This window comes from Apteryx mantelli, chromosome 4 (genome assembly GCF_036417845.1).
Source record: "Apteryx mantelli isolate bAptMan1 chromosome 4, bAptMan1.hap1, whole genome shotgun sequence".
NCBI lineage: Eukaryota > Metazoa > Chordata > Aves > Apterygiformes > Apterygidae > Apteryx > Apteryx mantelli.
In genome coordinates this window covers 66,556,871-66,573,254 of record NC_089981.1, presented here as the reverse complement: position 1 = coordinate 66,573,254, position 16,384 = coordinate 66,556,871, and the positions used below count along the sequence as shown (strand labels likewise).

General features: G+C 39.0%; 1 protein-coding gene across 1 annotated transcript in view; it reads right to left on the bottom strand.

Moving 5' to 3' along the window:
* LOC106482900 (neurexin-3-beta) overlaps positions 1-16,384 on the bottom strand; it is a 374,181-nt gene that overhangs the window by 252,436 nt on the left and 105,361 nt on the right. The window contains exon 2 of the mRNA XM_013940616.2: positions 10,485-10,666. Coding sequence (XP_013796070.1) covers positions 10,485-10,666 — 182 coding nt within the window. The remainder of the gene's footprint in view (positions 1-10,484; positions 10,667-16,384) is intronic.

Genomic DNA, 16,384 nt, shown 5'->3' with positions numbered 1-16,384 from the left:
CTCAAAGGCCAGGCTTACCACGCTGTACCTTACAGGTTTGCAAGCACATTAATAACCATCCTGGGAATCACTGTGAGGCTCCGAACCACACATCACATGATTTCTTCTCTGATACAGGTTTTTTTTTTTTTTTTTTTTTTTATAACCTGAGCCAACATGTCATCTAATGTGTCAAAATGTTTATCATTTCCTAGATTGACAACAGAAACCAGAAGACAGTCCCTTTTCCTTCTAACCTAGCATTATCATTTAACACCAGCTGCCACTGAGAGCTTGGAATATATGAGTGCTCAAAGAATTACGTATACAAAGTGTTTAAGCCATAACACAGGACAACCCATTGGAAGGGAACTTAACTCATTGGCTGAGAACGTGTTCTTTAAATTGAGTGCACTCTACTGTTTTAAAAGGATTCTGCAACACACACAGTTGGATAACATCATGTAGATAATTTCCCAAACATCCCCAGAAGATCCTAAACATGAACTGAGCAAAGAGTTTCATTTTTAAAGCAACAATATCAAATAATGTAAGATCCAGATATATCATTAAAAGACATTTTCACATTAACAGAGGTATTTTCATAAAAAAACCCCTGTTTTGCTTAATTTGAAACAGATTTTGAGGGATTAAGTACACATACTAGAATAAAGCAGTAATGTGCTAGAGCAGGACAGCAAGAAAGTGACATTACTTAACAAACCATTATAAGCAGGAGGAGGCTTTTGTCAGGCAGGCTAAATGCAAGAAAGAAATGTAGCCTTAGCTCTTGACTTGGATTTTGACTGTCTGTGGCTGCGGACAGCATGTTAGCCACACAAACGCTTGCTGGGGGGGGGAACAAGTCAAGTTCTGTTCCAGACAGGGCTGTAACTAGATATCCATCCAACTGGCTGCCATTTGATGGTTGCATTATATACTCCCCTCAAAGAACCTGGAAAACTCCAGCTGGTGAAAAAGCAAAGACTAGAACTTAAAGGAGGTCTTTGTATTCTCTAACCTCCAGATGCCTCCTGCAATTACACAAGAGTCAGGCTCATACACTGAAAAATAACAGCACTGACTTATCTCACCGGCTGCCCTACAACAAAAGGTGTTGAGAAGGGATACTAAGGTGGGACAGACAGCCCATTTTCTAAGAAGGGACATTACATAATGTGTGCAGACACACTGAGCTGGTGGCTTTCCACAGCCAAACTTAAAGCCAGCTTGAGTCTACTGCAAAGCAGCTATGCTTAGCTAGTGCTGTGGCTGAGCGACTAACTCCTCCTGAAGAGAGCTATACTGCTTCTGCACTTGAATTTAACATTAAGTCTGCCTGCAGCTGCAACGTGTGGACTTGCATGTTCGAGTTGGCATTAGCCCTGGCATAGCCTCACAGTGTCCCACTGTGCTACACACACAGCTTAAAAGAGCACTGGGAGGAGTTGTTGGCACAAAGAATACAATTCCTCTATCAGTGCAGCTGACAGCTGATCTATTAAGACTAGGAAAGAGGAAGCCATGATACCTACAGGGGTAGGCGACTGGACTTGATGACCCAGCCAGTTCCTCTCCTGTGTTATGTTCCTAAATTAAAATGCATAACCAGCAACTCTAAAAACTTGACCAGTAGGTTTGTGAAGCTCCCAAACTAAAAAGTTTTTCCTATCTAAAAAAGCCAGCACATGTGTATAACACAGGAAACAAATTCTCACCAGAAGACAAACTGATAATGATTTTGAAGCAAGTTTCAAGCAAAACAATTTCAATACATTTAAGGTAGTCTGAGCTATATAAATCTTTTCCTAAACACACCAATCAAAATGGAGATCATCTCCTTTCAGAAACTGAAGTATTTCATAGCATCTATTGTAGGAAGAATATATTTAATTTGACTCCCCACAGGTTAAGATTTAAAAAACTATGAGAAGCCACAACCTCCTTCCCTCCTCCACAGAAAGGGGGAACAGAAGACAAGAATGCAGTTCAAGGGCTCAAAAATATCACAGACAACCATGAGAGCTACATTTATACAGTGAAGAAGAATAGAGAAGCCTCACAAACGTAAGGAGGACACTTGATGAATTCTTCAAAGTGCCAACACAGGAAGAGAATTATTCAGTCTCACAACAGGACAGAATCAGTAGAGACAGGATTTTCCTGTGATGATATGTCAAAAATCTTTCTTAGCATAACAGAACAATAGACTAAGATTTCTCTTCTAATGGTTGGGGTCCCAATACTGCAAGAGTGCAAAACCAAGTTAAAGTCCTAATGGTGATCTGATGCAATAGCTCTATAAAATAGTCATCTGTGGCAAGGTGCTGACAGTTCCACACTCCCCATGATGTTGGGGGCTGATGGAACACCTCAGAGAAGAGCTCAACACACTATAAAAGTGAAGCCTACAGTGTGTAAACTTACAAGTTCAACACGGGCAGACTGCCCAATTTAAAGGGCCTTTCCTGCCCCGATTCTTCACCACACTCGCACACCACCACTCAGAAAACAGCACCTCTGGGAAACTCGCCTTTCTCCCTCGACACCCCCAGCTGCATAAAAAAAGAGCTTCCCAGCCAAATGTGCCAGTGACCACCACAACACAGCAGTTAAGAACCCCCAGTTTTCCACATGATGCCCAAATCATGACACAAGCTGGTCTGCAGTCACTACTGGAAGGCTGTATCAACCTCTCTTCATTAACTATAATGTTGCAGAGGAACATTTACTTCAGTCTGAAATGCTGCAGCATGTGTTGCCCACTTGAACTATGCCAAAAGCACACTGCACAGTGAGGGCCTAGTCTCTCTAAATATACTTGGGTTACACTGTATCATCTATAAAAGCATCACCCGCAGATAGCATGCAACTTTGTAAAAAGTCATGTTAGAGACGAACCTGAAGCAGATTCCAAAACTCAAACTAGATCCTCTCCCCCTAAACCAAGGGAAGTGGGTGCAAGTTAGAGAGTCTCATCCCTATATCCAGTCAAAATAGTATACTACAAGCATGATATGATCCCCTAGAGAGCTAATCAACCCCACTATCTCTTTAGTATGATGCTATTCAGCCTTTAAGAGTGTTACATGATCCAAAAACTGAAATCCTGTATGCACAACTGGCTTTCACATGAGGGTGTCTAAAAATAATAGAGTAAGAGAGACATGATAAGACAACAAAGGAAACTCAGTACAAGATACTTTTGTCATGCTTAATGATTTCCATTACCCAGCTTCCAGAAACTGCACTCCTGACATCTGTAATTGACAAGAATAAAGAATAAGCTCATACAAAAGCTGTATGCAATGGAAGTGAATCTGGACATTCAGAGCTAGTAATATACCTGGTTATCAAGTATAGGCAAAAAACGTACTCAGCTGATGCTTTACGCTGGCCAAGATTATACCAGTCATATGAGGCAGTTATCTCTTTCTGTGGGCTCCAAATTGCTTAAACAAAGTACCAGGAGTTTAAATGTAGCAGAAAAAGATATGGCAAGATATTTTAAGAGTGCTTTCGCACTACATAAGCTTTACTTCAACTGAGTTTCAGACTGCGTTTGCAGTCTCCCCCATCCCACTTTTTTCATAAAGAGATGGAAGAGGAAAAAGTCCAAGTCACATATTTAATATAAAAGCCTTTCGAACCAGTAGGAAGCTTGCAGTTCAATCATGCTTTATGTACTGAAAGGTTAACTAAAGGGAGAAGCTTATTAGCACAAATAATACCACTCCAGGCTGCAATCCCAGCAACACAGGAGCTAAGCAAGTTCAGGCTCCATCAGCATCCAAAGGAAAAATAAAAATAAAAAAATCTGAGGACCAATTATATGGCAGCAGGAGATGCTGAGGGCAATAGCAGGAGATGATGTGGGCCATAACAGCTTTCCAAGAGTGCTACCCTCCCCAGCAGGTGGTATTCAACCACTCTTTCAGGATAGAGAAGGAAACACTGTGAGGCCTACTGATCTAAGAAAGCATGAATAACCAGAGCCACCCAGCTTTAGTTCTCATGATATGCCTGTAGGCACATCATTTCATTTCTTGATACGTTAATTTTCTTGTTCTATAAGGCTCCTCATATATACCTTTTCAAGAGATTTTATGAGAATTAAATAGATGTTTTAAAGTGAAATACGTATATATGTCTTAGAGATGAGGCGATGTTTCTGAGCAAGAACTGTGACCCAGTGTCTTGAAAGCTCAGTCAGTGAAGATTTCATGACTAAACTTGCAAGAACTTGGATGTTAGAATTCTAGCCAAGCTCCAATTCAGTGCACTTTCCTCCCTGAATTGTCACTGCAGGGTCCTTGAAGAATGACAAGGCAGCATTTTCATTTGTTTCCCATACAAAACTGGGAGTGACTAGTCCTTTGTGTTTTAAAGGACAGCAGAGTTTCATCCCAGAACTGGCTGCATTTTAGTGATCAAGTTACCTTTTCTCTGCCTCTAAAAAATGAGGATCACAGTGCAAACACGTTACAAAGTTGATCTAGTAGAAAGAATGTGTATTTCACTAGTAAGATTCAGTATTACATTTCTGTTTAAGATGCTCTTTCTAGATGCTTAATAGAGAAACAATTCATTTCACTGTAGCTGATGTAGTAGCAAGTAGTTGTTAACCTCTGATGAGAAGGTTGCATCAGATACCAAGCCAGGGGTAAGTTAAATTGACAATTGCCCTTGTTTAATTGCTTTTGAGTAGTACTCTATGTTTGAATAGGCAATGAGTTATTATCACACCCTGATGCTATCCATTAGCACCAAGATCAAGAATTTATTTTGCTTTTTTGATGCAACCATAGAGAAGGTGATAAAGGCTTTAATTACAAGCAGATTTAATTTAGAATCTATTAGTGGAATTTAACCAAGCATATAGAAGTAAGATGTGTTGGTATGAACATGCTTGTAAGTCTGGTGCTTCTTGTAAAGGAGAAGATATACATCTTGCCAATTGTTAGTAGAGAGTCTGCAAGTATGAAAGATTTTAGTCTGATTCTGAATGAACACTAAAAACCTCAAGACTTATCTCAGCCTCCAGGTTTTGGATAGTTCAAGGAAACAACTTCACTGGAGCTTGTGCTAGTTTCTCACTTTGACCTTGCCAAAAAGCCCACATCACTTCACTCCCTTGTATTTCATATTTAAAGAAAAACATCATGAAAAGCAAAATGTACATTTTCTCAGGGTCGGAACAAGTTCTAGTGTTTCCTTGATATTATGATATATAGTAAAGCTCTGCATGAAGTCTTCTACATAATCACAGCAGAGATTAAATATCACACAAAATGCAGTATTTGCTTACACAATATACAAAAAACCAGAAACATTGGTTGTAATTCAGGGTCTTTGGATAAATACTGTGCATGGCTCAGATCTGATCATTTAATATATAATAGTGAGTCGCAAAACTACAGCAAGTCTTAAGACAAACTTTCACACAGTAAACTAGTTTTAAGCTTCAGAATGTATATTAAACAGAAGCTTTATACTCAGGAATGAATCTCTCACCTAAGCAAGTTCGTTATGATTTTTACTTCATTTAGGAGCATAGTTTTTATTTCTGGACTTCTACCAAAGCGTAACACACTAACTTTGCTACACATACAACCCTAAAGTAGGCAGGATTTCTCTCCCCCTGCTGCCCCCCACCCCAAAATACAGTTAATTCTGCTCACTACACCAAAGCATGATCTTGTTACTACATACCAGTTTCCTTGATGAGGCAGCAAACCCCTGTCTCTGTGGAAAAACAAAGGTACTGAGTTTAATTATGTATGTCTTTAGTCCCATAAGTTTCATAAAATTACCCACACTATTTTTCCTATTGATTCTTCCACTGTATTCCCCAATTCTTAATTTTCACTGTCTGTTATCCACCTGAACTCAGCTGGCCTGCACAGCTGAAGCCCCAAGGTTATTTTCAGATTTGTGCCTCTAATCAGGCTAATTTGCAGTCCAACTTGCAATTTTACCATTCATGCTAGCATTGTCCTACCAGCTCTTCCTACCATACATCAGATCAGCTTCATGACCTTCATTAACAACAGCAAGAGCACCAGGATCTCTGCATAAACTGTCACCAGGTGAGGAGTTAATTAATTCCTTTATCAAAGCACTGAGCTTCCATACTGCCTGAATGGAGCTAGGGATCTAGAAATCCATCATCTTTAGCCACAGGACACCAATGTGCTATTTCTTGCACTGTTGCATTTGGCTACATACGTTCATTCATACACCTGGTGCAGCCACTGGCAGCAAAGCAGGGACTGCAGCACAAAAAGTCACTGCGATCTCTCGAGGAGGCACAGCACCAAGCAGGGCCAGCCACAGATGGGCATGCTGGGGCAAGAGGCTCCTTAGCCTACAAAGGTTTGCTCTCCACTCCTGCTCTCATACTACAGACACTCTTTCCCAAGAGCTAACTGACAAAAAAATAGATGGACCATTTCTATGCATAATGTGAATTCATTCAGATACATTAAAAATGGATTTTTAGACACCTTTTCAAAATAAAAGCAGCGGTAACAACAACACTTTTAAAAGCAGTTTTGAAAAACCGTAGATCAATTTTTTTTTCCTTCAAATTAATTTTCCTTTACTAGCTCTTCTGTGCTCTAGGGAAGAAGAAATGTGGCATGCAAGTACAAACACATGGGACTTTGCAGACCCAAAGAGTTTAGAAAAGGATAGGATAAGACACTGGGGGCATTTTGGGACAGGATCCTTGGGTGTTTAAACAGTACAGCACTATCAAAAAAAGAGAAAAAAAAAAAAAGAGAGAGAGAGCAAGAGAGCAAGCCACACCAAAAGGTCTCTGGCAATTTACACCAGCTGACAAAATGGCCACCAGCATGTATACCTCAAATTTGAAGATCATTCAGATATAGCCTCTGGCAGGCAAGGTAGTGATGGTCAAGTTATATATGCTTGCCATGGTCTCTCATACTATAAACCCGACATAATTGGCAAGCAGTTATCTTATGTTCCTTTTTGCATGCACAATCATATTTATCAATATAAATAGTTATAGAAGGGAAGTAAACACTTGTGACATGCTCTACGTGACCCTTGGAATTCAAGTTTGCAGCAATCCGATAGCTTAATGCCTGCCAGAGAGCCTAAGTTACCTCATGCCACTAGAGGACAGAAGGGCCTCCCCAGCCCCTGTGGCGCCAGCACTGTCTGGTCTGTGCAGCTCAAGTTGGGAAACCTGCTCTGCTGCATGCAGTGGAGACTGTGCTGGGGAGACAAGATACTTGTTAAGGTACCACAGCGCATTTGACGCTTCTTACATGAGGAATATATTAATACCCGGTTAATTTTAGGTTAAAGTTGTGTGTTATTTAAGGGCAAACATTACCATTTAACTTCCAAAAAACATCACAGCTACGAATGTTTAGAAGACGTACTCATGAGAGCAGTCAAGGTTTCAAGTCTTTGTGTGTATGTTAATCCTCAGGCTGTGCCTATTAAAGACAGCTTATTTGGAAGTCTCTGTCGGAGAACCCATCCATAACAGAAAGCTTCAGTTAGATGGTTTTTATACATGAATAATTTCAGGAGACCTGCAGAGTGTACCCTCAGGTAGAGTCCAATCTCAAAATGTCACTAGATTTTGTCTTGTTGGAGTATGCTAGTTCTTCAGACAGTCTGTACCTCCTGCTCTTTTAAACCTTCTAATGATCCAGAAAATTTCATGTTTTGCTCCAGAACTCATTTGAATTCCCTCCTTTACTTGGTAGGCAGTCTGGCCATTCTTGCTCATTAGTTATTTCACTTCCTTAGCTAGGCAAACGTGTTATACTAGGTGTTATCTCCTGTACTCAGCCAGTGAGTAAACCACCTTTCCTGCTCAGTCCCTATTTAGCCATGTCAACTCTAACTCAGGGAAGACTGACTTTTTCTTACAGGTATTGCTTGAGAATCAGAATATTCTACGTCAAATCCTGTGGCCTTCAGTTGCAGCCTGGTGCTAAGCGATGGATCTCCATCAACTTGAGATTACTTAAGCAAAACTCCCCCAAATCACTAGGATTTTTGCCTAAGCCTACAGTTTACTTTCTACACACAATTCGGAAACTGGACCAGTGTCACTTCCTCACAACCCCATTCTGAAGAGTCAGAGGCGAGGTGATAGTTTACAATAAGCATTTGATCGAACAACAGCAGAATAAAGCAGCAATGTGCATGAGTGGGTGATTTATCTCTGAGTAGTCATCAGAAGCAAAATATCCATCATAACCTGCAGCTGTCTTCCCCTCTCCATTTGTTCTCTGTAAAGATTTTTGCATGTCGTAAATCACAAAACAGAAGCCATGGAAGCGTAAATTGAATGAACATACAGAAACGCTCAATCACAACTCAAATGTGTAGTCTCTTAAGCATCCATTGTACAAGGTAATTTTCTGGTACAGGTTTGGACTTGGTGCTCCAAGTTGTCAGAAAAATCTCATAAGGAGGGATTTGATGCTATTATAACACTCCCATTCCATGTGCTACAGTTAGTGCTATTCACACAAACACCTCATACTTCACATGCTGCATTGATCTGGATGGTATGCCAGCCATTTTCCCTAGGCTGCCAGCTTACATCTCACTGTAAATCAGGAAAGAAAATAGTTTCAGATGTTGTAGCTTTTTTTTTGTCATATAGAACAGATGCCTTAGTTTATAAATTTCCATAATGTCTAAAAGACTCATAATTAAAAAATGAATCCAAACAGAACCATAAATAAAGCAAGTAAAAATGTAATTTGTTATTGAGATATCTTTTTCTGACTTTGAATTTTACCGACAGAAAGAGATTATAATGAACACTCCAGAACATACATGGCATCTAAAATGCATGGAGAGCATTAGGGAATGTCTGTCAGCAGAGTAAAAGCCACTTTCACAACTTGTAAAATGGCATCAGATCTTGTTAAACTACATATATTACAGTCTATACTTACTATAATGTATAGTAAGTATAGATTATAGAGTTTTGGATTACACTTTAATTCAGTGATGCAGAGGAGCAAAAAAGGACCAGCAAGTGGCTTTTGCCATCTATCATGAGGAAGATGTGAGGAGGTCAGAATTCAGAAAGTAGCATTAAAAAAAAAAAAAAAAAAAAAAGTGAGATGGAGCGCGTGAGAGCACACATGCGTTCCCCAATATCCATACAGCAAAATCCCTGTTCAAGTATTTTTTCACAATTGCTCCTGAAAAAGTAAAGTCGCTAAATATACATAAATATTACATTAACATTGGTCTTCCTTGCTTTAATACTTATTCTCACTTCCTCCTCCAAGTATTTAATACACATTGACAATAACATTGACACATTTACAATATATTTTTTTCCCCTAAATAAAGAAAGCAAGATTTTTTTTTTTTCCTGAAAAGATGCCAGGATTGATCATTTCTTTCATTTGGGGGGGGGGGGGAGGGACGACAGGCAACACAAACTAAATTATTGTAAATACCATAAAAAGAAAGAAGCCAGAAGCAGTGATAGTCCAATGACTCACAGCCATATTTAAACCAACTCGAACAAATGGAATTTTATAATAAAATTAGAAATTGAACCATTTAAACACTAATGATGAGTTCTAGCTCTAACTCTTGCTTCAGAACCATGCTGCAATATACCAAATGCTTCCACGAGATTCTGAGTATCTTCAATTCCTTTAAAAGTCAATGGCATTCACATTAGGTCCATGTGTTGACCACTGGCATTCCTCTTATTTACTTACACTTTCTCTAAGTGCCTGTCAAACGTCAGCAGCTCCCAAGCTCATACAAATCCTGTCCCTATCCCCCACTCCGCTGTGAATTAAGACATAAAACACTGGACATAGATTATGAGCACTGAGTAACATGACCAGCTTCTACTTCTAATAAACTTGTTCATTTTGTTTAGAAAGGAAAAAAAACAACCAAACACACCCCCACACCCCAGAAGTTTCTAGTGCTAGTCTTCCAGGTTTCTAAAAGAATTCCAGCCTCTCCCTAAAACCACCTTTAGCTAAGTTTCCCTACTCTAATAAATAAATAAAAAAAAACAACAACAAACCACACATCAACACTCAGATCAACTCTTTTACACCAGATGAGGGTCCAGTCAATTCTCATTTAATCTTCTGGGCGAGAAGGGTTAATTCTCTATTTCATTCTTTGCCTTCTGACAAGAGTAATACTCCACAGATTCAGTGCCATGAAATATTTTTACCATTTTTGAATAAATCTTAGTGCTATTGAATCCCACAGGACTTGCTGTCCTCCCCCTCAACTCCCACCAAAGACTTGGTTCCATGTGTATTCCATTCAGCCAGATCTACAAAGCCATAAAGAACCACCTCAGTTCCTTACCTAGCAGATTAATTCGGTGAGTGCTAAGGATATTGGAAGCACAAAGTACGAAATAAATGCTATTTTATAACAATGGTTTTCTTCAAATCCATATTTGGTTAACAGAAATTCAGGTCCAGCACAGACATGGACCTATCTATACTCACTATATGAAGCTGCAGAAAATCACCAAGCCCAGGCGCACTGTCAATCCGAACAAGGATGCCGTCCTTCACTGTTGTGCTGAAGCCCACAGCAAGACGGTCTGTCCTTGTGCTCGGTCTGTCATTAGCTGGCCAGGTGTACAAGATGAGACCTCCACTCTTCCCAAAGATATACGTGGCACCAGCTGCAAAACAGAAAACCAAACAAGAATGCATTAGTTCACTATTTTATTTATTTATTCACCAAAAGCAGTAATAATGCTAAGGCTTCCAAAAGGAATATAAGCAAGTAAACTCTTACATTAGGAGTGCTGAAATTACAGCCTGCTACTGGCAGTGGATAGAGAAGGTTCTAGAAAAATTAACAGATTAGATAAGTATGCATTTCCAGACCCTACCAGGCAATAGCAGGGTTTTAGTAAACACTGTTGTCTATGTTGTGACAAATGACATTGTGAGACAATGACTCCTTGATATTGAAATTGATTCTTTATCTGTTTTAAGACACACGTGAAATGAAGATTTAGACTGCCCTCTCCACCTTCTCACATGCATTCTTCCTCTACAAACTGGCAAGTTTTCTTTTGTGGAACAATGGCTCTAGAACATGAGACACTAACAAAAAGATGCAAAGACAAAATAGCTTTTATCATACAATTTTTCAATACAAACAAATTTGTTCCTTCACCATTAGCCTCATATCACTAGATTCAGCAACAGACAATGTAATTCCCTCCTTCAGAAAAGTTCATCATTCAGATGAGCATGGACTCTAGACTGATACAAATACTTTCAGTGATGAATCTAAGTGAGTATGCATGTTATTCAAAACATCCTCATGTTCCTACATACATAACAGCAAGGGAACCACAAACAAGTCACTCAGGACAGGTTCACTGTACATATCTTACTGAACCACATTTCAGGTAGGAGTTCCTAAATAAGACAAGCATAATAAGAGATAAGACAAGCAAACAGCTCATCAAGAATGCATGATTTCATTAGAGCTAATATCTGCCCGGATAATGCTATAATACATCGCTTAAACAAAACACCCAAAAAACAACCAAGACAGGCAACTCCCCTTCCTCCCCAAAGGAAAACTCATTAACCACCACATAACCAACATGAAAACCCACATGTCTTTCAGAAGCATGGGATTCGAAAGGAATATTTGGCAGCTCTCCTTGAGACTGGCTTTGTCTTCAGCTAAATATTATATTATCCAAAGCGGGAGACCTTCCTTTTCCTCAACACTTCCTAAGACTTCAGTATATCTAGTCCACATATTTCCAATACCATTTATTTTTATAGTTAGCCTGGCAATGCTTTCCTTGACCTTACTTTTAAAAACAATGCCAGACCTCTCCAGAGCTGAACACAAGCCTCCTACACTCACATGTGCCATCCGAGCTCAGTAAGAAGGAAACACAAGCGAGGAGTTGTTGTTGATGAGGAAGCCAAGAAGAAAAGTGTTCAGAGTTTACATTCTCACTCTTGCTCAGAGTTAGGAGCAGGATTTTATCTGAGCTTCTTGAAAAATATGGCTAAAGACATGGCAAGTAAAATTGCTGTCCTAGACCCAGAATGCACAGGCAGGCCAGAAACAACACCGCATCCTGATGCCTCAGTCACTTGCCGCACCTGAGTTTTTAAGCCCTTTTTACAATGGGTCACAAGCTATAACAGTAAGTAAAAACACCAAGCTCCCATCACTGCACCAGGCATAAGATACCTGTAGAAAGTACAGGGGAAGCTGTGTGCATTTTCCAGTTTAAGTTAAGCTACAACCAATGCTAATTTATTCTTCTCATAAACCAGCAAAATCAAGCAACCCAAAAAAGGCTCAATGTAGTTGGATATAGAAAACAGGTTAGATCATATCTAGGTCATTTTTATGCTCGCCTACAAAGCCACGACTCCACTAAAGCTCTTTACAACCTGAATTCCAAAAGAATACTACACATTAATACAAATAATTGATACATTTCAGTTAAGAAGCTTCCTCTGGAAATCTCAGTACACATTACCAAGACAGATGGCAAAATTCAGGCCATAGGAGGAAAGTGATTTGTGAACAGCTGACTCAATGACAGAGCAAAAACGAATCCCCATTTCCTACCTTCCAGGTCTGGGTATATCCACCAGAACATACCCTTGGTAAATTCAAACAAATGTGTCTGAAATCAGGATTCGGTAGGAAATTTCACTCATAATTCTGAATTAACAGGACCACAGCAGCATACAGGAGCAGTGAATATATTTCTATTTCAGAAAGCTTAGTTCTACAGATCAAACTCAATCTCTTAATTCTCTTAACTCAATCTTCTTAATTAAGATGGAGGATTCAAGACTATTGCAAAATATGTAGAAAGGGCTTTTTTTTTTTTTTTTTTTTCTTTCTTTTAAAATAAAAACACCTCCCCAAGTACATCTGCAATTTCTTCAAATTAGAGATGACTGGGTAGTGAATTATCCACGGCTTCCCTCCACGCACAGATATTTCAGACTGCCCACTATGAACTATATCAGAAACCACTTCTTTCAGTTTATTAGTTCGTTGTCTATTGCATTATACTTTGCTATGCCTTACTTTAGTCTGCAAGGTAAAGCAAGATGAGTTCACTCATTACTGATGGCTTCATGGTTTAAAACCCACTTTCCAAAACTATTCCTACAGGAACTGCAGAATCCCTTCCTTTTTTTGTACTGGTTATTGGGCCCTTCAGCAGCAAAGACGAGCTAGGAAGAGAATTCTTCGCTATCTATAAAGACAATTTCTTTACCTATCCAAGAGCCATTTGGCTGCAGGTAGAGCATGTCAGAACTCCTGTGAGCACCAATTAGAGCCAATTATATCTTCATAGACCTGTCATGGGACTTAACTGTTTAACAGAGCTCATTTTCTCCTCACAGAGCACAGATTTTGCTTTTAGGCCTAAATTGAGGAAATTCAGTACTTTGAGTTTGTGCACAATGATCATTCAGATGTAACAACCTGAGGAGCACTACTCAAAATAACCTGTTAACAGCAGTCTGATGGCCTGCAGGTGCTGCATTAGCATCCAGGTCAGAATTATCTGCACAGTGATAGATGGACCAGTGGATTTACCTGTGTGCAACTCAATACACAACAACTTGCTGGGTATGTCAGCGTCCCTTCTCTTCAGTTTTGAAGGTGTATAGTATACCACCCATTTCCAAGCAGTGCAGTGGGTATATTAACAGTGTACCAGTAAAGTTTTTCTAACATAGGAATACGATAGTCACTCCAGACAGAAAATACAAGATATGGAGATATTAAGAGAAACCATTAAGTAGAAGGAAATGAATAATCAGAATTACTATTGCATTGTGATCACACTGAAAAATAACATTGATTTAAGTGTTTATACTTGACTGCAGCACCCATAAGTTTATGGAGTTTAAAATCTTAACAGAAGCGATGAACAGGACAAACAGTACAATTACAGTCTTGGACTTCATGAGCAAAGATTTCACCTGCTTCAAAATTCAACAAGGTTCTGACACCTTTACCTAGTTGGCCCTGCTTTAAGTTGGGGAGGATGATCAGGTTGCACTAGTTTCCCTCCAGAGGTTCCTTCCAATTGTAATTATTCTACAAGTCCACAAAATGCCACAAAGAAAAGCTAGTTACTGGTTTAAGTGAAGCATTCATCAAAAAAAAAAAAAAAAAAAAAAGGGCAAAAAAATTTTGATGACATAGAAGTCTGTTCAATTTGAGATCTTCTCCCTGCACTCAAGCTTTATTACAGACCCCTTTATGGCACGGGAGCACATGCATTTTCTTCCAGGACACTATTCCAGACAGAGAATTGATAATACCCTGTTAATGAGCAGTCATTTGATATTTAGTTTTTCCTCATCATTCAATATGTAATTATACACCTCTTATTAAATACAACTCCAACAATTCCCTGAAAATTTTGAGGGACTGATTAACTCTACAGTATTTATGAGTATAGTCTCTCACTACTTCCAATATATTATTTACACTTTTCAAAAATACTGAAGAAATAAGAGGTGAAAATTCTTCCCCACTCAGCTCTGAGAAGTCCTAACTTCTCACAGCGCCCTGGGCACCAATGTGCAAGAACGGACAGGAGCAGAATATGCTCAGCTACTCTGCTGGGACACTGCATGTGAAGCTTGGGCAACACCGGGAACTCAGAGAAGCCAAGAAATATTTGCTGAGAAAACACTCCCTGGAGATTTGAGCTATTAGGACACCACCTCTATTTAGCATAAACAAAGCTGCCATTTGCTATAACTTATAGCTTGGTGGAATGACAGTTGATTTATCCCCAAAACAACATACTATAAACTTAGTGTTTAGAGGTATCAAATTTGAGAGAGATTGGCCTATTGCAACACTCCTGACAATGCAATTGCTGAAAGTCAATGTTTCAGTCAAAGTATGTTTAGCTTGGACAAATGTATTTTGCTAGCTATATTCATAGATGGAGCTGTCAGGCTGAAGCAAAAAATCATCATGGAAATATTTCGTAACAGAAGAGTTATAAGTAATGTTATTAGACATAGCAAGCAAAACCTCCTAGCAGGTTAAGAAATTTTTAGTTGAAGTTGCCACCTCCACCTATAATTTTTAATTGGTTATCACTTTTTCTAATCATTGCCCAAAGTCTTCAAAAAATCAATCTTAAGGAAGAGCATCCTTCAATCAACATAAAACTGTAGCAGCTATATCCTGCCTAAAACTAACCTTGGAAAGCAGTAGATAAGAAGTCTGCCACATTTGGACAAAATATAACTTCTTTTGTGGGTTCACCCACTTTTAGAGATCCGTTGAATCTCCTCACATCATGTAAAAACCCTATTTATTTGCATCTACTAAGCCATCAACAGCCCATTTTGTCTCAGCTACACTGTAACTCTAACACATAACAGTTTCACTACGGCCAGGAGAATGCAACATTGGACAAAATATTGCAAGGCTTCCATGCATTACATGCATTAACACTGTTAACTGGAGCAACTGTGCACGGGTACACCTACACACATAACGCACTACAAACACTCCAATTAAGAATGCTACAATGAAAAAGCACCTTCTTAATCTGAAAATTACAAGGAAACCAGGACAGTTGAAAAGCCGATTACCTGGGCTAACACAACATTTCTTAGCAGAGTCTTGCACCCTTTTGTGACAACATTAGACCTGATCATGCTTGTAATTCACCACAAAATATGAAGAATATAAACCTAACGAAAATATCTTTCTACCTAAAATGACACGCAAGACACATGGCATGTGCCTTTCCCTCAGTTATTATGTCTTCATGTTTTTACACAGAATTCTAAAATAAGTGCATCTGATACTGTTTTACTCCTTAACATTTTTTTGTAAGAGGACTGGAAACTTATTTTTACATTTTCTAATAAGGGGACAAAAAGAAGACATGCAATTTTTAAATTCAAAGACTTGGAAGTATACAAGCAGAGTAACTTTATTGCATTTTCGTTACTCATTGCTAGGTTGTTTGGATTTTTTTTCTTCTTCTTCATGGCTACTTTATTGTGCTACTATATTTTTTCTGCTTAGTCCAGTAGTTCTGATGAGTCAATTGATGCACTTCATACACTGGTGCAAAGGTCCTATCATATTTATTAATAATCATGACCTTCTGCTTTTGAAGAAGAAGCTATCAGTCCAGCTACAGGAAAATTTGCAATGATGACATTTTGGTTTGGGGATTCTTGAGAAGAAAATGAAGTTTAGCTTATTTTCAAGCAATATTTTCACAGGATGCAATGGGTAAGTGACTATGGGTAGTTAGGGAGTGAAACAAGACCCAATTCACATCATGAAGGAGACCTTGATAACAACTGTACTTTGCAGCCCTTTAAAGGGACAATCAAAT